The sequence below is a fragment of the Mesoplodon mirus genome, assembly GCF_964341445.2.
Source record: "Mesoplodon mirus genome assembly, chromosome: 6".
Classification (NCBI taxonomy): Eukaryota; Metazoa; Chordata; class Mammalia; order Artiodactyla; family Ziphiidae; genus Mesoplodon; species Mesoplodon mirus.
Window position 1 is genome coordinate 79,003,392 of NC_138982.1, and position 18,155 is coordinate 79,021,546.

General features: G+C 44.7%; 2 protein-coding genes across 2 annotated transcripts in view; one reads left to right on the forward strand and one right to left on the reverse strand.

Moving 5' to 3' along the window:
* Positions 1-205: 205 nt before the first annotated feature.
* DTX3L (deltex E3 ubiquitin ligase 3L) lies at positions 206-7,905 on the reverse strand. Its single transcript, XM_082624241.1, has 5 exons — positions 7,693-7,905; positions 6,645-6,850; positions 2,919-4,454; positions 2,279-2,496; positions 206-1,324 (listed from the first exon to the last, which is right to left on the reverse strand). Exons 1-5 carry the CDS (start codon positions 7,892-7,894, stop codon positions 1,255-1,257), a joined length of 2,232 nt encoding a protein of 743 aa, XP_082480367.1. The 5' UTR covers positions 7,895-7,905; the 3' UTR covers positions 206-1,254.
* Positions 7,906-7,945: 40 nt separating this feature from the next.
* The window catches only part of PARP9 (poly(ADP-ribose) polymerase family member 9), a 31,762-nt gene continuing 21,552 nt past the window's right edge, over positions 7,946-18,155 (forward strand). Inside the window, exons 1-4 of the mRNA XM_082624233.1 lie at positions 7,946-8,068; positions 13,156-13,235; positions 14,250-14,283; positions 16,471-17,315. Coding sequence (XP_082480359.1) covers positions 13,221-13,235; positions 14,250-14,283; positions 16,471-17,315 — 894 coding nt within the window. The 5' untranslated portion in view covers positions 7,946-8,068; positions 13,156-13,220. The remainder of the gene's footprint in view (positions 8,069-13,155; positions 13,236-14,249; positions 14,284-16,470; positions 17,316-18,155) is intronic.

An 18,155-nucleotide genomic window follows, 5' to 3' on the forward strand; every position in this document is an offset into this window, starting at 1 on the left:
TTAAAACTGCAAGTGGGGTATACATAAAAGTACAATAGGGCTTCCCTGGTGGTGCAGTGGTTGAGAGTCCGCCTGCCGATGCAGGGGACGCGGGTTCGTGCCCCGGTCCGGGAGGATCCCACATGCTGCGGAGCGGCTGGGCCTGTGAGCCATGGCCGCTGAGCCTGCGCATCCGGAGCCTGTGCTCCGCAACAGGAGAGGCCACAGCAGTGAGAGGCCCGCGTACCACACACACACACACACAAAAGTACAATAATATCCAGAGGGAAAAATGTTCAGAGGTGGGTAGCATTACTAGGGCAAGGGAAGTGCACACCATATGGCAGGTTGTAAGAATCAGCAGGGAGCAAAGACAAAGTTAGAGGCCGGTCAGAGTTCAGAGGTCATGAGTTGTGGAGTAAGAAACTCCGTTTCCCAAATAAGTGGTGAGGACTCCAGAGCTGTCTTCCTTACTCCTGCCTCTGCCAAAGATTTAGGGAACATGTTTCTCTGCGGGGTTACTAGCAACTTGAGTCAGGCAGCAAACACTTATTAAGCACCAACTGTTCACCGGGCTCTGTGTTGTCAAAAATAATAGCCTTATTCCCTTTATTACCAAGGTTGCTCAGTCTCTGTCCTGGCCACTCCTCTGGCCATGGGGCAGGGAGATTAACGTATGTCTCTAATTTTCCATAATCAAAGCCCTCCTCCCACCCGACCACCTTTCACATTAGGGTTCTACTTTTAGGGTAGGGATCAAAGAGCAAACAGACAAAACTGAGGGACTACCCGAGAGATGGCAATAAAAGGAGGATCCACTGACAGCTGGTACTTCAGTTGAACAACACAGAGGATGATTTCAGATCCACAGCACTCCACCCCTCTAGCCTCCACAAGGATGACACAAGAATGAGGCACACTACCTCTGCAGCAAGATTACACAGATCTCCGGGGCTTTTATCGTCCAGAAAATGTAACACTCCAGAAATGACAGACCAGCAGATTCTTACTCTTACACAAAGCACTTCTTTTCTTTTTTTCTGGCTGTGCAGCCAGGATTTTAGTTCCCCAACCGCAGGATCGAACCTGTGCCCCCTGCAGTGGAAGCACTGGGAGTCCTAACCCCTGCACCGCCGGGGAATTCCCCACAAACCACTTCTTGAGATGAAACAATTTTAAAGGTGTTTTTACATAAGGATTTAGATTAGAATTTACTCTGCTTCTTCAACTGTGCCTTTTGCAAGCTTGGCTCAATTTATCCTTCCAGTACTCCTCTTACTCAATTCCTTTATCTTTCAGCTCCTGTTTGACGCGTTTCAGATAGTCAGGATCAGGGTAGCCATAACTGCAGAAGAAAAAGGCCCTTAGTTTCATCACAGATGGTTTTAAAGAATCTGTACAGTAGGTCCCTGGCATTAACATTCAGTGTTGCAAATATTCACAAGCAATCCTGAAGGCTGATTTGTAAGTGTGCTGATGTGAGTCATTTCGCTAGTGAGTAGGCCTAGCTGTCTGCCCAGGATCTGCATTCCAACAAGACTTTAATTTGCAGCTCATGGTAAGCAATGACTCTTATAAAGTTATAATATACTATATTTTTAGGGAGGGTAATCATTTTGCTACAGGAAGATTTTCAAATTTGGGAAATTAAGTCTTAAGATGTATTCCCTTTTGAATATTAAGGGTCTGAGGTATTCTATCTGAATTTCATAAAGAGCAATTGGATTGCCCATAAAACAACTTCCATCTCCATTAAGTAAGACTTTTTCTAGAGTTCTGTTAGCCAAGTGGATTTAGGATCTCTATGGACTCATGGGAGGGGAGGGTAGAAGAAAGGGTGATCTTAAAAGAAGACGAAGTAAATAACATTCCTAGGATCTACCCTTCAAATAGACATGAAACCCCAAATTAAATCACCTTAGATACCATTCATCTTGGATTCTGAAGATCTGCTGCCCACTGTATGACGCTTTTATTAACTTATTTATTACTGCCTTATATCTGCTTATATCTTATATCTATATATCTTATATCTATATTTATTACTGCTTTATATCTGCTTATATCTTATAACTTATATCTGCTGCCCACTGTATGACGCTTTGTGGTTGGGAGGGTAGAAGGTCATAGGAAGCAATCTTTCTGTCTTTGAGATGATCACCCCAGATGAGCATCTGTCAAAACACTGCATCCAATCCCACTGCTAGAAACTGTCTCCTTGCAGTCACATCCTCAAATTGCCATGTTTTACGACCTCTAAATTCTGTTTAGCAGCCATTCTGTTTCAAAAGCTTCTCACCTTTCTGGTCCCCCAGACCTGGACGTTTTGTGGTGGATATCATTCCACGTAATGACATCTGAGATTCCTAATACTCGAGAGTCTCCCACTGTGAAAATCAGTTTTTGGTCAAAGGCCCTACGAAGCAGATGCAAAACCTCATTTCCTTCCTTGTTATCAGGCAAGTATGCAGTTCGATGTATTCCAGAAAATCTCTTTCCTGGGTTTGGGTGTTCTTTCTATATGAAGGCAAGAAAATGTCACATGAAAACATTGTGTCAGAATTTTACTATATGTGCAGATGTGTTCATATGCATATAGAGCAAACAAAAATCAACAAAAGTATTCAAGGTTTGCTCACGTTCCCCATATAATTCATATTTCTCCTCTTTCCCCAAGTTCATGCTGGGAACACTATCCACCTTCCTGACTCCCCCCACTCCAGCGCACAATCACCACCCACCCTTTCTCTGCCTTAATAGACACAAAAGATACCTAAATTATACGCAGACATTGTTACTTTTATCAGCATTTAAAATCCTTGCACATGACCATGGAGATAACTACCTGGGAAATCCACTGTCTAATTGGTAACAGAACAGTCCCTGTTGCTCTGGTAATCCCAGCATACTGGAAACCCATGGACCTCAGAAACACTTACTGTTTGTATGCCTTCTTTAATACTGTAAGTAATCATAATGGTGCCAAAGGATTCATAACCTGGAAGTGAGTCTCTTTGGAAAATGACATGCATGCTTCCATCTGGCTGATTCCCTTTCTGGACACCATAGGAAGTCTGGCATATAGGACAGACTGGCTTATATGACAAGGCTTCGTTGATACAAGGGCTGCAGAAATCATGCTTGCACTTTGAGAGCACTTGTCTGTTACTAATGGTGTTCAAACAGATGGTACATATGTCCTTTTCCTCGTCCACTTCTGACACCTCAGAACTGGTAGAGCGCTGCAATGTTGGTGAAGCTGTTTTTGAATCATTACTATCAGTGTCTGTGGGTGTTTCATTCCATTTCTCTCTAGCTAATGGAGACATTCCCCCTCTGTTTAAGACATACTGTTTTGCCTTTGTAAGGTGATTTGGCAACCCAATCAAAGTCATTGACTCTTGATTTAGCACAAAGTCTATATCTGGATGCCTTTTTCGAAAGTCATCAGAGAACTTGGTCCCATGTAAGTGCTTTCTCTCCTTGCCCAAAAGTTTCAGCAAAAGGACTTCTCTCATAATCTGACATGAGACATGTTGATAGGCATCGATGAAACTTGAATAAGCATGCACAGATAGATCTAACTCCTTGGTTTTAGGTTCAAATAGAATGCAGGTTTTCTGACTTGTTCCCAAAACCTTGCTTTGAGTGTCGTACTTTTTTTCTATCTGTGATATCTCCTGGAGTAACTCTGCTTCTAAAAGCTTATAGTGAGCAGTGTCAACCTCAATTCCATTCATCATGTGCTTGGGAGTCAATATTTTCACAGGTGCCTTGACAAGACTTTCAGAGATTTCTGAGGCAAGAAAATGTTTGGCAGCTGAAATGTCATATGCGGTCCCAAGGAGAGTTAATTCTCCTCCTTTCTCCTTTACGAGGAGCTTTGTAAACTGGTGATTTAATTCCTGTTTGATTTTGTGTGCCTGCTTACTGTCTGCCAGAGCAACACATTCCTGCTTCAGAGTCTCCACACTCTTCTGAAATTCTCTGACAAAATACTCGCGAGCTGTTTCGAGGTTACCTGATTGACTTGAGGTGAAGTCTAAATAGACCATATTCGGAGAACTCTTCTGCATTTTTATTTTTGTACCAAATCTTTTCTCTATTGAGTATATTTTATCAGGGCAGGTATATGTGAAGTATTCAAAGAAAGCCGAGGGAACTTCAAAACGGTTGCTTTTTTCTTCCGACCTGGTTTTTGGTTCAGAGGGAGAAACACAGCTGTTCCCCTCCTGCTGATGGAGTGGCTCCCCCTCTGTTGTCAAAGGGGAAGATTCTCGTTTCTGCTCCTTTTCCAGGAGTTGTTTACTCAAGAAGCCATGTATTTTTTCAATATCTCTGAAGTCACCACGCACTTTCTCAGTTCCTTCATCGCCCTTCACTCGTTCGACACTGGGGCAGAGAATGGCGATGAGTTCCCTCTGCTCTTTAGAGAACAGGTGACAGTTCAGTTCAGCTGTGACAGTAAGAAAGATCTGAAATTTTAAAAGGGAACAAATAAAATCTATTAGACATCCAGGTCTATGTTCCTCTCAGGAGAATGTCTAGAGACTAGAGAAATAACCGCTGTGACTTCTTTCCAATCCTTTTTGCAAAGCATGCAATGTATTACAACCCAGAGGCACCCAGCCCTGTCTGTACATTAGAATGGCCTGGGGAGAAAAAAAAAAAACCCAAGGCCCAAGCACATCTCCAGAGATTCTGATGTAAATGTAGAGCCTGGGCACTAACATTTTTAAAAGTTCCATGGACAGGAAGTCTGGATTCTAGAGCTGCCACTATTGCTTTGACCTTGGGGAGTAGGGCAGAGGGAAGGCACTTCGTTCGACTTTCTGGGTAAATTGCTGTGTTTCTCACTGAAGAGTGTGAGCCTGGGAGGGAGCCATAAATCTGAGGATGATGTTTTTTCCTATTATTGTTTTTTCTCTTCTGCCCTCGTCCTTCTTTCTTTTTTTCTCTTTTTAAAAAACAAAACAGGGGCTTCCCTGGTGGCGCAGTGGTTGAGAGTCTGCCTGCCGATGCGGGGGACACGGGTTCGAGCCCTGGTCTGGGAGGATCCCACATGCCGCGGAGCAACTGGGCCCGTGGGCCACAACTACTGAGCCTGCGCGTCCGGAGCCTGTGCGTCCAGAGCCTGTGCTCCACAACAAGAGAGGCCGCGACAGTGAGGGGCCCGTGCATCGCGATGAAGAGTGGCCCCCACTTGCCACAACTAGAGAAAGCCCTCGCACGGAAACGAAGACCCAACACAGCCAAAAATAAATAAATAAATTAAAAAACCAAAACAAAAACAAAACTAACCCCCTAACTGCATGCAATGTTGCTGGGTCCTCTAAACCCTGGCCTTTAGAAGCTCAAGTATAAGAAAAAACACCAGATTAGGCGAAAAAGGACAGAGGCAAATTGAATGTAATATAAAAGCAAGATTTCTAATGTTTTGTTCTCCCTCGAGGTCTTTGCACAAGCTATTTCCTCTGCATATAACATCCTTCCTCTACATCTTCAAAATGTTTCCTGAATCCAGCCACTTCTCACACCTTCATCAGGACCACCAGAGTCCAAGCCATTGTCACCTTGCACCTGGCTCACTGCAACCCCTCCTAACTGGACTCTGACCTTCCACTTCAGCCTCTTCCTAGATTCTGTTCTCCACACAAGCAGCCAGAGTAATCCTGCAGAAATGTGAATCAGATCACTCTATTCCCCTGCTTAAAACCATCTAAGGAATCTCCTAACATTTAAGTTAAAATCCAAAGTCCTAACCTTCATCCCTCAAAGACCTGACTTCTAGATACCTCTCCAAGTTCCTCTCTCACTCTCTCTCTTGCTCTCTGCCCTCCAGCCACGCTGGTCTCCCTCTTTGAAGCTCTTGGGCTCAGGATGTGAGCTCCTGTCTGGATGTGTGTGGGGAGGGGGGGAGGGGGTGTCAGCTTTACACTTGTTTTTTTCCCTCTGCCTAGAACCTTCTTCCCCTAGAAATCCACTTAGCTAGCTCCCTTACTTCATTTGTGTCTCTACTCAGAGGTCACCTCATTTGAGAGGTTTTTCCTGATATCCTATTTAAAATAGTAGTCCTGTTACTATCATTTATCCTGCTTTATTCTTCTTCCTAGCAGATATTTATCACTGGCAGATATTTTATTCCATATCTATATGTTTACTATTATTCTCTGGTTCCCTCACTAGAATGGTAAGGTCCCTGAGGGCAGGGTCTGCTGTGTTCCTGGCTGATCTTCAGCTCCTGTGACAGTGCCTGGCACACAGTAGGCAGTTGATACTGATTTGTCCAATGACTCTGCATGGCTGGCCCCTGCTCATCATTCAAGTCTCAGGCCAAATGTCACCTCCTCAGAGACTTTGACTTCTGGTCAGAAATAACACAGATTCCTTCTCCTTCTTTGCCCTGGCCCTGTCACTCTCTAAGGCAAAACCCCATTATATTTTCTCCTTAGCACATATCACTCTCTGAAATGGTTTTATTTATTTTGTTTTCTTGCTTATTGTCTTTCTATGTACCTCTCCATCCCCAGCAGGGACCTGTCTGTTGTGTTCACCTCTGTGTCCCAATGTCTACAACAGTGCCAAGCTCATAATAAATCCTCAGCAAATGACCCCTGGACTGGAGAGTTAGTTGCAAGAACATACCTAGCTCCTTCAATACTCACCTTCTGGACACAGGAATCCACAGCGCTAGAAATGTCCTTTTCATTTGGATGCTTCTCACCAGGGCTTGCCCCTTTTCGTGACTGTGTCAAAGAAGACATCCTGGTGTTCTTCTCTACTGCATTTTCATTGGGTTCCAGGAAAATAGTCACAGGTTTGTTGTCCACCATAATTTGGTGCTTTCCTTTCTTCAACACTCCCTCCTTACCTTTGGAGACATTAAATATATACATACACAGAGAAATGGGAGCAATTTCAAATAATCCTGTTACTCATGCATCTGTACCTTGCCCCAGCACCCTCCCAGTAAGGGCTGCTCCCTGCATCCTGGAATGGTGGGTTGGTGATAAGGTGAGGGAGCTATTCAAAACTAAAGTAGGCAGCTTAAGTTCTACTGTAGAAAGGAAAGCTTCATGATAATGGAATATTGTCCACTCATTAAAAGTCATGTTCCTGAAACTGTTACCAGTTCCCCATTTCAGTGACACTCATTGTGAGTTAACTGAAAACAGCAGGAATCAGAAGTGCAGACTCAGTTTTAGAACTACTATGTGTTTACTGACATTCAGAGGAAAAGGCTGGGAGGAAATATATCAAAATGTTCACATTGTTTCTCTCCAGGTGGTTTTCTATATTCTTTTCTCCCTTTTCCATAGTGAGCATATATAACTTTTCGAATTCTCAAAAACAAATCAGTGGAATAATTATGTAAAACATAAAAGTTAAATTCCTAAGTGACAAGGGCAGACAGGCGTCTGGGGGTGGCAAGCGTGTTCTGAGAGCTGAGAAATAGGAGTCACGGCGAGGAGACTGCGAAGTATCAACTTTCAGGCGCAGTCGGCCCAGGTCAGAGACTGGGCACTTGTGAGCTCTGTCCTCCTCTCTGGGGCTCCGCCTCTTGCCAGCAGGACCCCCAGGTTCCTGTTCCCCCACCAGACTTTCTCCCGCCCTCTCTCCTAGGTTAGCTTGAACTGGGTCTGCATGGAGCCCCCCACCCCTCCCATCTTCCCAGGGACGGTGGTTGCCACCCAGCCCGGGCCCGCAGCTCACTCGCCCTTTGCAGGAACTGCACCCGGAAGGTGTCCGAGTTGGGGTCGTTGCGGTCCCGGGCCTGCACGGTGCACTCCCCGCCGCCCGACTCTCGGCTCTGGAAGTACTTTTCCAGCTTCCATGGTAGGTGGGTGCCGGGATGCGACACCCGCACGAGCAGCGGGGACGGCGGGCAGAGGTTCGAAGCCATGGCTCTCCGCATGGGGAACACGCCGCGACTCGCGACGCAGCTGTGCCGGGCCCGGGCAAGGGTGAGTCGGGCCCCGCCGCCCTGGAGCGCAAAGTTTCAGTTTCGCTTTCCTGGAGATCTCTTTCGGTTCCCGGCAGAGCCGCACCCGCTCCTCTCTTCGCTGCCCTCCCTGCCGCGGACTGCCGGGTGAGTAGGTCCTGTCCCCTGTTCCCGGGGCGGTGGGGCGCCGAGGCGCCCGGGTCTCCTCTCCTGCGGACTCGGGCGGGGAGCGGGCCGGGGAGAAGCGGTCGAGAGACGCGCCCAGGGCCAAGCCTCCCCTGGTGAGGATGGAGGCTGGGCAGATGCTCAAGTCAAAGAAAGTTTCTCCTGAGTTTGTGATTCCTTTTAACTCTTACTGTTGTTACTGTTATTTGCAGCTGAAATGTAATTCACATTCTGAATTCAGGTTAAACTTACCTACATTTTTAAAAAATTTGAATTTGTTCACCTGCGTTGTGACACATCACATGTTACCTTCTCTAACGCTATGCTTTAGACTGGCTCTTGGGGCTTTTATGCTCTCATTTCTCGATTTGGCCAACAATACTGAACTGCATGCTGTGCCCTGTGTACTAGGGAATAAAGGTGAAGGGGGGGGGCACCTGACCTCACCTGCTGGTAAGGTGAGGTAGACTTGTGACTAAAGAAGCAAAATCTCTTGAAGGCCTTGATAGGAAGTTTGAAGAAGAATCTTAAAAGAGAGAAGGAGAGGGAGGGCTGGGGAGCATCAAAAGCACAGAGACCACTGTATCTGAAGCACAGAGGGGACACTGAGGCCTTGGGAAGCCGTGATGAGTAAGGGAGATGACAGAGGAAGGGTCTAGATCAGCGCTGTCCAATAGAAATATAATGTGAGCTACATATTAATTTAAAATTTTTAGTAGCTATAAGTTTTAAAGTACAAACAGGTGAAATTAATTTTAATTTTATGTTATTTAGCTCACTATATCCTAAATTAACCATTTAGGCATGTAATCAATGTTAAAAACTTATTAATGAGATATTTTACATTCTTTTTTGTCAGCCTGAGTCGTTGCAATCCAGTGTTTATCTCACATTTACATCACCTTTCCGTTGTGATTAGCCACGTTTCAAGTGCTCAAGAGCTACATGTGGCTAATGACCCACACTGGACAGCACAGTTCTAGACGGTGAGAAGTCTTCAGGATCGGTAACGAGATATGGAAGGCTTGTAGGCAGGGCAAGCAGGAGAGTGACATGTCAGATGTGCATTTTAGAAAGCTGGTGTTGACAATCATGTGAAGGACACATTTCCATGCAGGGATGAATGGAGGTGGAGAGGCCAGAAGTAAGGTTTTTTTGCACGTGGTTGGTAAGACTGGAAATGGGTGAGTCTTTATGAAGAGCAATTTGGCAGTGCTATCAGAATTATGACTGCGTATACATCCCTATTGTGCAGTTCCACTTCTAGGAATTTGTCCCGTTTATTGATTAGCACCTGTGTGAAGTGACCTATGTACTAAGTTGTTCTTTACAGCCTTTTTTATAATAGTAAAAGTTTAGAAACTCCCTGTGTCCATAAAAGAGGGTACTAGCAGTTGAATAACTTACAGTGCATCTATGCAATGGAATGCAATGAGCAGTAGAAAGAAGGAAGACCCTTTCTATATGCTAACATGGAAAGATTTCTAGAATTACATTAAATGGAAAAGGGAAGATGCAGAACAGTGTGTATAACATGCTACCTTTTGAGGATGGGCACAGGCTCTGAAGAGCACTCTGACCAAGGTGATGTCCCAGAGCTTCCTCCCCATGAGGGCAAAGACCCAGAGGTGAAGGAGAGTTTGGAGAACATCGAGTAGTGCCATTTCGCGGCACTGTAGTTCCGCCTGAGCATTGGGTATGTAAAGGGGAGGCTGGGAAACTGATATGGCAAAGAGACCCTTTAATGCCAGGCTGAAGAGCTTGATCTTTACCATAGGTGATGGAGTCTGCTGAAGGTTTTGAGCAGAGAGTGCTTTTCAAATAAATGCCTTCTTTGTGAGGAAAAAAAGATGCTTCTTTTGTGTAAAAAGGCTTCTGGAAGGACACAGGAGAAGCTAATAACAGTGATTGCCTCTGGGAAGGGAATTTAGTGAGGGGAGTAGGAGGGAGCCTTTTATACTTTCTCGAAATTTGAACAATTAAAACAATAAAACATAAAATTAAGTACATTTAGGGCTTCCCTGGTGGTGCAGTGGTTGAGAGTCCGCCTGCCGATGCAGGGGACACGGGTTCGTGCCCCAGTCTGGGAGGATCCCACATGCCACGGAGTGGCTGGGCCCGTGAGCCGTGGCCACTGAGCATGCGTGTCCGGAGTCTGTGCTCTGCAACTGGAGAGGCCACAGCAGTGAGAGGCCCGCGTACCGCAAAAAAAAAAAAAAAAAAAATTAAGTACATTTAAATGTTTAAAAAGAATGTATTGCCATAGCTCAGGCAAGAGGCCCTGAGGCCCTGAAGTGAAGTGGTATCAATGGGCAAGGAGGGTAGGGCCGTATTTGAAAGTGATTTGGGTGGACAGGACCCAGTGATGAGTTGAATATGGGACAGAAGAGAAGGTTCTAGGTTTCTGACTTGAGTGGATAAATGGTGTATCACTTACCAAGCTGTGGAATCCAGGAGATAAAGCATGGATTTTGGAGGGGGTTGGGTGAGGGTAGGTAGCAGTGCGGGGAGTGGAGATGAGACTATGGGTACAGTTTTGCAGAGGCTGTGTTTGAGGGGACTATGGGACATTCAGGTAGTCTTGAAACAGGTAGTCTTGAAAAGTGAGGCTTAGGAGAGCCATAGCCTAGAGATACAGATGTGGGAGTCATATTTGCAGCTGGTGAGTTGAAGTCATGAGAGTGGATGAGATCACACTTTGAGGGTGTACAGAATGAGCTGAGACGTGCCTCTCGACAAAATCCTGGGACAGTTGACTGAGGCTGAATCCAGGGGAAAGGTCTGTAAAGGCAAACTGAGAGGTAACAGAAGAACCAAGGGAAGATGGTATAGGAGAAGCCAAAAAGCAGAGATTCAGGAATCAGAGAATGAAATGAAGAATGAAACTATAGAGAGAGGTCAAATAAAGATTAGGACAGAAGAGAGTCCACTGGGGTTAGCCACGTGGAAGACACTGACGAGCAGTTTCAGAGGAGGCTGGGGATGAACTGGGAGTCAGACTGCAGTGGGCTGAGCAAGCAGGACGGAGAGTCAACTCCTTCATGCTGCCCATGAAGAGAAAGGAACATAGTAGGAACCAGTGATGGAAAGCTGGGAAGGCTTTTGTTGCTACTGTTGTTGTTAAAATAAAATAGAAGAGATTGAACGTTTTGGACAATATGCTCCTCGTTTCTAATTTCTTTGGGGTTAAAAGAGTGTCATCCCCCACTGCCAAGTCTATCCCAGAGCCCTTGAAGCCTGGTCTGAACAAGAATATACCCAGAGAAAACCATAATTCAAAACAACACATGCACCCTGTGTTCATATCAGCACTATTGACAATAGCCAGGACATGGAAGCAACCTAAATGTCCATCAACAGAGGAATGGAAAAGAAGATGTGGTACATATATACAATGGAATATTACTCAGCCATAAAAAGGAACAAAATTGGGTCATTTGTAGAGACATGGATGGATCCAGAGAGTGTCATACAAAGTGAATTAAGTCAGAAAGAGAAAAGCAAATATCGTATAATAAAGAATATATGTGGAATCTAGAAAAATGGTATAGATGATCTTATTTGCAAAGCAGAAATAGAGACATAAACATAGAGAACAAATGTATGGATACCAAGGGGGAAAGGGGTGGGGAGGGAGGGCTTGGGAGACTGGGATTGACACATATACATTATTGATACCATGTATAAAATAGACAATTGCTGGGAATATACTGTATAGCACATGGAACCCTACCTAATACACTGTGGTAACCTAAATGGGAGGGAAGTACAAAAGGGAGGGGATAACTGTACGTGTATGGCTGATTCCTTCCATTGTGCAGTGGAGGCTAACACAACATTGTAAAGCAACCATACTCCAATAAAAATTAATAATGAAAAAAAGAAGAAAAAAGAAAAAAGTGCAACATCATCTAAAGAAAAACCCACTGGAAGCCCACAGTGGGAGCAGATGTGGCAGTTTTCCTTCTTTTGTGAAAACAGCAGTGCCCTCTGGAGGCAAAAATGCGTATTCTCCCTGCATTTTTGGATTATACTTGGATTTGCAGCTTTTCCTGACACGCAAGAATAATTCTCCTGCCAATGCAGGTCACATGGGTTCGAGCCCTGGTCCAGGAAGATCCCACATGCTGCGGAGCAACTAAGCCCGTGAGCCACAACTACTCTAGAGCCCATGAGCCACAGCTACTGACCCCAGACGCCTAGAGCCCGTGCTCTGCAACAAAAGAAGCCACTGCATTGAGAAGCCCTCGCACCACAACGAAGAGTAGCCACTGCTGGCCGCAACTAGAGAAAGCCCGTGCGCAGCAAATGAAGAACCAACAAAGCCAAAAATAAAATAAATAAATATTACCCAAAAAAAGAGAAAGAATGATAGTGCTCTGATGCTGTAGAGAGTGGCACAAAATTTTCCTGTTGCAAAGGCATCAGAAATCATTTCAGAGGCCTAGAGGTGACTATGTGGAAACAAGTGTGGGCAACGGTGTCTTTAAGCATTTTTATTATTATTCTCCTCAAAATTCACAGTCTTTAATTCCTACCTGTTAGAAGGAAAAATTATTAAAATGTGTTTTCCCACGGTCTCTGATTTTTATCCAGACAATCCCCTTTCTAATTCGATCAGAGATATTTATCACAAACTCAGTAACGTACATCCTCCACAGGCATAAGCACAGCTCCCTCTCTTTGGACACCCTCCAGGGGTCTTCACTCACGCATAGGCTGGTTTTTCCTCATTGCTCTTTGAATGCTGTGCTTAGTTTTACCATGTGGTATCATCCTCCTCTTCTAAATATGTAAAAACCTGCTTTGTCCTTTAAGGCCTGGCTCTAGCCTCACCTTCCTCATAAAGCTTTCCCTGCTGTAGCCCATACAGTTCTTTCCCTTCTTTGAATCTCTCTGTAAAGGATAGAGGGTAAACAGTAACAACAGCAGCAAAAGCAATGTGTGCATCTTCACCGATGAAATTAAAAATCACTCAAGATCAGAAATCTTGTTTAGTCTTCCTGTTGTGTATTCTCACCAAATTCCCTAAGATGCTCATCATATTACATCCTTCTATTCATTCCTAGAAGGGGGCCGCCACATTTGAGAAACGCAAAACAGTAAACATTGAAAGACCCCAGAGACCTGGAGGATGGACTTTTCCAAGGTAAAAAGCATAAATGTTTATAAGTAATAAACTTTGATCGGCATGTGAATAGTTCTTCCTGTAACAGCAAAAAATCTGGGGTCTTCAGTTATAACTGGCATTCTTATTTGGTTTTACTCTCCCAATAAAAGTTTTCTCCTTGCCCCATGCGAGAGGTGGGAACTCAAGAATATGCTAGTATAATCAACAGAGTCAACATGAGGATGGGTGATTTTTTAAAAAAATGTCACCTCAGTATCATTTTTATTCTCTCTACTCATTCAGCAATTCTGCTTTTGCAGCACGCGGGAAGGAGGAGGATGGAGGAGGAGTAAAAATAAGGGACTAGGGGGCTTCCCTGGTGGCGCAGTGGTTGAGAGTCCGCCTGCCGATGCAGGGGACACGGGTTCGTGCCCCAGTCCGGGAAGATCCCACATGCCGCAGAGCGGCTGTGCCCATGAGCCATGGCCACTGAGCCTGTGCTCCGCAATGGGAGAGGCCACAACAGTGAGAGGCCCGCGTACTGCAAAAAAAATAATAATAATAAGGGACTAGGGAAAAGGCACCTCATTTGTTTATCCTGAAAATTCCACATTCAGGCTTGTATCATGAAATAAACAATTGAAAGTGGTAGATGGGGAGGTGTAGCTGATGAGACTCATGTCCCCATGTCTTCTGTTCTGTCTAGAGAAACCCCACAAACCTTTGGAGATTGGATCCTGTCTGAGAGTTTTGGGTCATTTTGGTCTGTGACCTTTGAGCCTTTTCAAGTGGTAATCTCCAGCCCTTCATCCCATCCAGAATTAAAAGTGCATTGGCCTCTAGGGAAGCGGGGTAGAGTCAGTGTTGGCTGGAACATTCAGTATTTCAAGTATTTCAGGCACACTGATTAAACAAACGTGTTCCCCTTCCCCCTCAATCCCAGTGTTCTTAGGAAGGTTTCTGTCGCTTTGTGTTTATGAAATGGTATTTGTCATCAGTAATCTGTAAATCATTTGGTCTCAATTTTTTTTAAACCACTCTCACTTTTCACAGGGTGTTGGAGCAGCAGCTTACAATGAGAAATCAGGTAGGATCACCTCACTCTCTTGTCTCAGAAAATCTTTGCTCATATCTTTCCTCAGTGGAGAAAGGGGAATACAGAGGAGACTGTCTCCCCCACAGATGCTCAGGTGCGTGACTGCAGGACCTTGTGGGAACCGGGCATATGCCTCAGAAGGGGGAATGCTTCGGAAGCAGTGTGGCACCAACTGATGTGTTCCCTTAGGGCTCCCGTTGATCTTATCCTTTGCCCACAAGATGTGGGACCCTTCTGACCACAGCCCTAGAACTGAAACTGTTCATAAGAGGTGACCCACTGATTGTCTCCTGCTCAAGAAGGTTTGTAAGAGCCAAAATGGAACCTGCCTAAACTTGGGTGGCCCACTTGAGATTCTCAACGAAGGCACAAGCCTGTTGGCTCTGACTACTCATGTGCTGCTGCTTTTAGGTAATTGTAATTGAGGCCACAAGAGGTCTTTCTAGGTGGCTCAGATTAAAAATGGGAATTGAAGTAAAAAATAATTAATTACTACACTATAATCTGTTTTAGGGCACACATTTTTTTCACATCTCTGAAGTAAGGCTACTCTCTACCCACTGATAGGTTTAGTTGGCATCATTTTTCCTTTCTCAATGGCATATAATAATGATGCCTTAGACCCCATGAAATACACTGGCACAGGTTGGGTTCTCCAGGATGCAGAAACTGAGATGGAGTTAGGAATGCAGAAGGTAAAAGGAAAAGAGAAGAAACTGGATTGGGCAGGTGGAGCCATCAGACTGTAATGAAAACCTGGCAAAGCTCTGCCAGTCCGGGCTTCCCTGGTGGTGCAGTGGTTGAGAATCCGCCTGCCAATCCAGGGGACACGGGTTCGAGCCCTGGTCCATGAAGATCCCACATGCCGCGGAGCAGCTAAGCCTGTGCGCCACAACTACTGAGCCTGCGCTCTAGAGCCCGCGAGCCACAACTACTGAAGCCCGTGCGCCTAGAGCCCATGCTCTGCAACAAAAGAAGCCACTGCAGTGAGAAGCCTGCATACCACAACGAAGAGTAGACCCTGCTCACTGCAACTAGAGAAAAGCCCACATGCAGCAACTAAGACCCAATGCAGCCAAAAATAAATAAATTAATTAATTTAAAAAAAAACAAAAGAAAAAGCTCTGCCAGCCTGAGGTTGCTCATTGGTGGAGTCCCACGTTGGACATCAATGGCCTTGTTCAGCCATTGATGGGAGCCACCCTGAGAATAGCGTGACCTGGGTTGGAAGGCTGAGATGGGCCCTGAGGGGCTAACAACTGGAGGCTGTCAGCTAACCATACTGCCCCCTTCACTGAAGGGTGATCTGAGCAGCACATCATCTTGCTGCCACATGCAGTAAATAATTTTTAGCCCATCAGTTTTAATTCCACCAAAATCGCACTACAAAACTAGGGTATGGTGGAGAATTATTTACTGTCATGTTGTCAGTGCTCTGCCCATGTGCTGGACTATGCCCCCAGGAGCATCCTCGACCAATGGCTGATAAACACTGGACAAATATCCCAGCTGCTTTACCCCTCTGGTGATATAATTCTGAGACACATGGTCTAAACTGTCCCCCTGTGGAGTTAAGCTTCATTTGCTTTGTAACACCCCCTTTATTCATTTCTTTCCTTTCCCTGTCTCACTTTCCCACTCTCCTCTTCCCATCCCACACCCCTGGTGTTTTCTGGGATAACCTCCCAAATAAACTTAACTCAAACCCCTGCCTCAGAATCAGCTTCTAGGAGAACCCAAGCCAAGACACTGACAAAGTTATGAATAAAGCCTCCACATATTTTTGAATCATAAGTAAGTCCTTTCTAACACTTGTGCCTTAAGCATGGGTCTTCCCAAACTTGCCATTTTTATGTAGATTTTTTAAATCTGTGAGCCCTGATAACGCACAGTTTTAAACCACCATCATTGTATCATAGTAGATACCACTTACTGAATATTTACTGTATGCCAGGCACACGACTAAGCACTTTATGGTGACTTACCATTGAAAACTCCTGGATATCTTTGGTCTAATTACAGGTCTAGGTGAGAGGGAGAATCAGGAAGGGGCCTAGAGGAAGCTCATCTTTCCTTTTGCACAGAAGAAGCTCAGTCTCCCGGTGTGAAGTAGAATTACATCCTTTTCAAAGGAACGCTTGCTCATTTCTTTATTTTTTATCTTCTCTCCTTTTCCAGAGATTGATATTCTCAGAGAAGACTACAGTCGGCCAATTTCCATTAATCACAATGACTTCAAAATTTTAAAAAATAATGAGAGTCGGCTGGGGGAAGTCCTCCAGAATAAATTTAGCTGTATCTTTACCCTAGTCTCTCCAGCCCAGGAAGGTAACAGTGAGTCTCTACAAGTCTTCAGAAAAATGCTGGTGCCCAGGCTAGAGTTATCTGTCTGGAAGGATGACCTCACCAGACATGTTGTTGACGCTGTGGTGAATGCAGCCAATGAAGACCTCATTCATGGGGGAGGCCTGGCCCAGGCCCTTGTGAAAGCTGGCGGCCTTGAAATCCAAGAGGCGAGCAGAAGACATGTTTCCTTATATGGCAAAATTCCAACTGGTGACATAGCTATCACAGGAGCAGGGAAGCTTCCCTGCAAACTCATTATCCATGCTGTTGGGCCTCGGTGGGGGTTAATGGATAGAGAGGAATGTATCGATAAACTGCGAAGAGCCATTATAAATATTTTGAATTTTGTCAGTAGTAATGTGTTCATTGAGACAGTAGCGATTCCAGCCCTGAGCTCTGGGATTTTCCAGTTCCCTCTGGATTTGTGTACACAGGTCATTGTGGAAACTATCAAGTATTATTTCCAACACATGCGACCAGTCAGTAATTTGAAAGAAATTCACCTGGTAAGCAATGAGGACCCTACTGTTGCTGCCTTTAAAACTGTTTCAGAAGTCATCCTAGGGAAGAATGAGCTGGGGTCCCGGGTGAGTCCAGAAGCCGCCCACCTTTTCAATACTATGGTTGTGAACAACCTGACTCTCCAGATTGTCCAGGGCCACATTGAAACGCAGGAAGTAAGTCTTTGTTTTATTCTCTTGCACTGCCAAAGGGGATCCCTGAACTGTTTATTACCTATCAAGTATGTTTTGAGCATATACTATTTCAAACACGGTTTAGAAAGCATCTTGTTAAGTAAGGTTACGAGTATGGATTTCAGAGCCAGACCATTTGGATTTCAATACCAGCTTTGCCACTTACTTACTGGGTGACCTGAACCAAATTACTTTACCGTTTGATCCTCAGTTTCCTCCTCTGTAAAATAAGGATAATAATAGCACTTATACCTTAGAGTTGGAATCAATACACATAAACTGCTTAGAACAAAACTTGGCATGTGATAAGTATTTATAATTATTATTGCCATTATTCTTAGGCACCATGAGGAAATAGAACAATCTTTGATTCTGAGGAACTTAAAATCTATTTTATTCTTTTTATGTAAAAAGATTCTCTATTTGAAAAATCTCGTTAGGGAGACAAACCATCTGAACATTTCTAAAGCAACCTAGCAATAATAAACAAAAAAGTCTTAATACGAAGCGAATTCATATTTAAGAGTATATACATTTGTGACAAGAGTGGAGTGTAGTAGATCAAGAAGGATTACTTCAGAAGATGTGAGTTTTAAATCTGATCTCAAGTTATGATAGTTACGAATTGGCAGGAGAAGAGGCCTGGGTGGTTAGAATGACGGATCAGAGAGATACAGAGGTATTGACAGATCAAAAGTAGTAGGCTGGACCAGTCAGGAGACCTAAGCCGAGCTGTAAATCGTATTCTGAGTATATGGCTCTGTGCCAGGAGCTGTGGAGGATACAAAGTGTAATTTAGCATTTAGCCAGGGGTCATAGGGC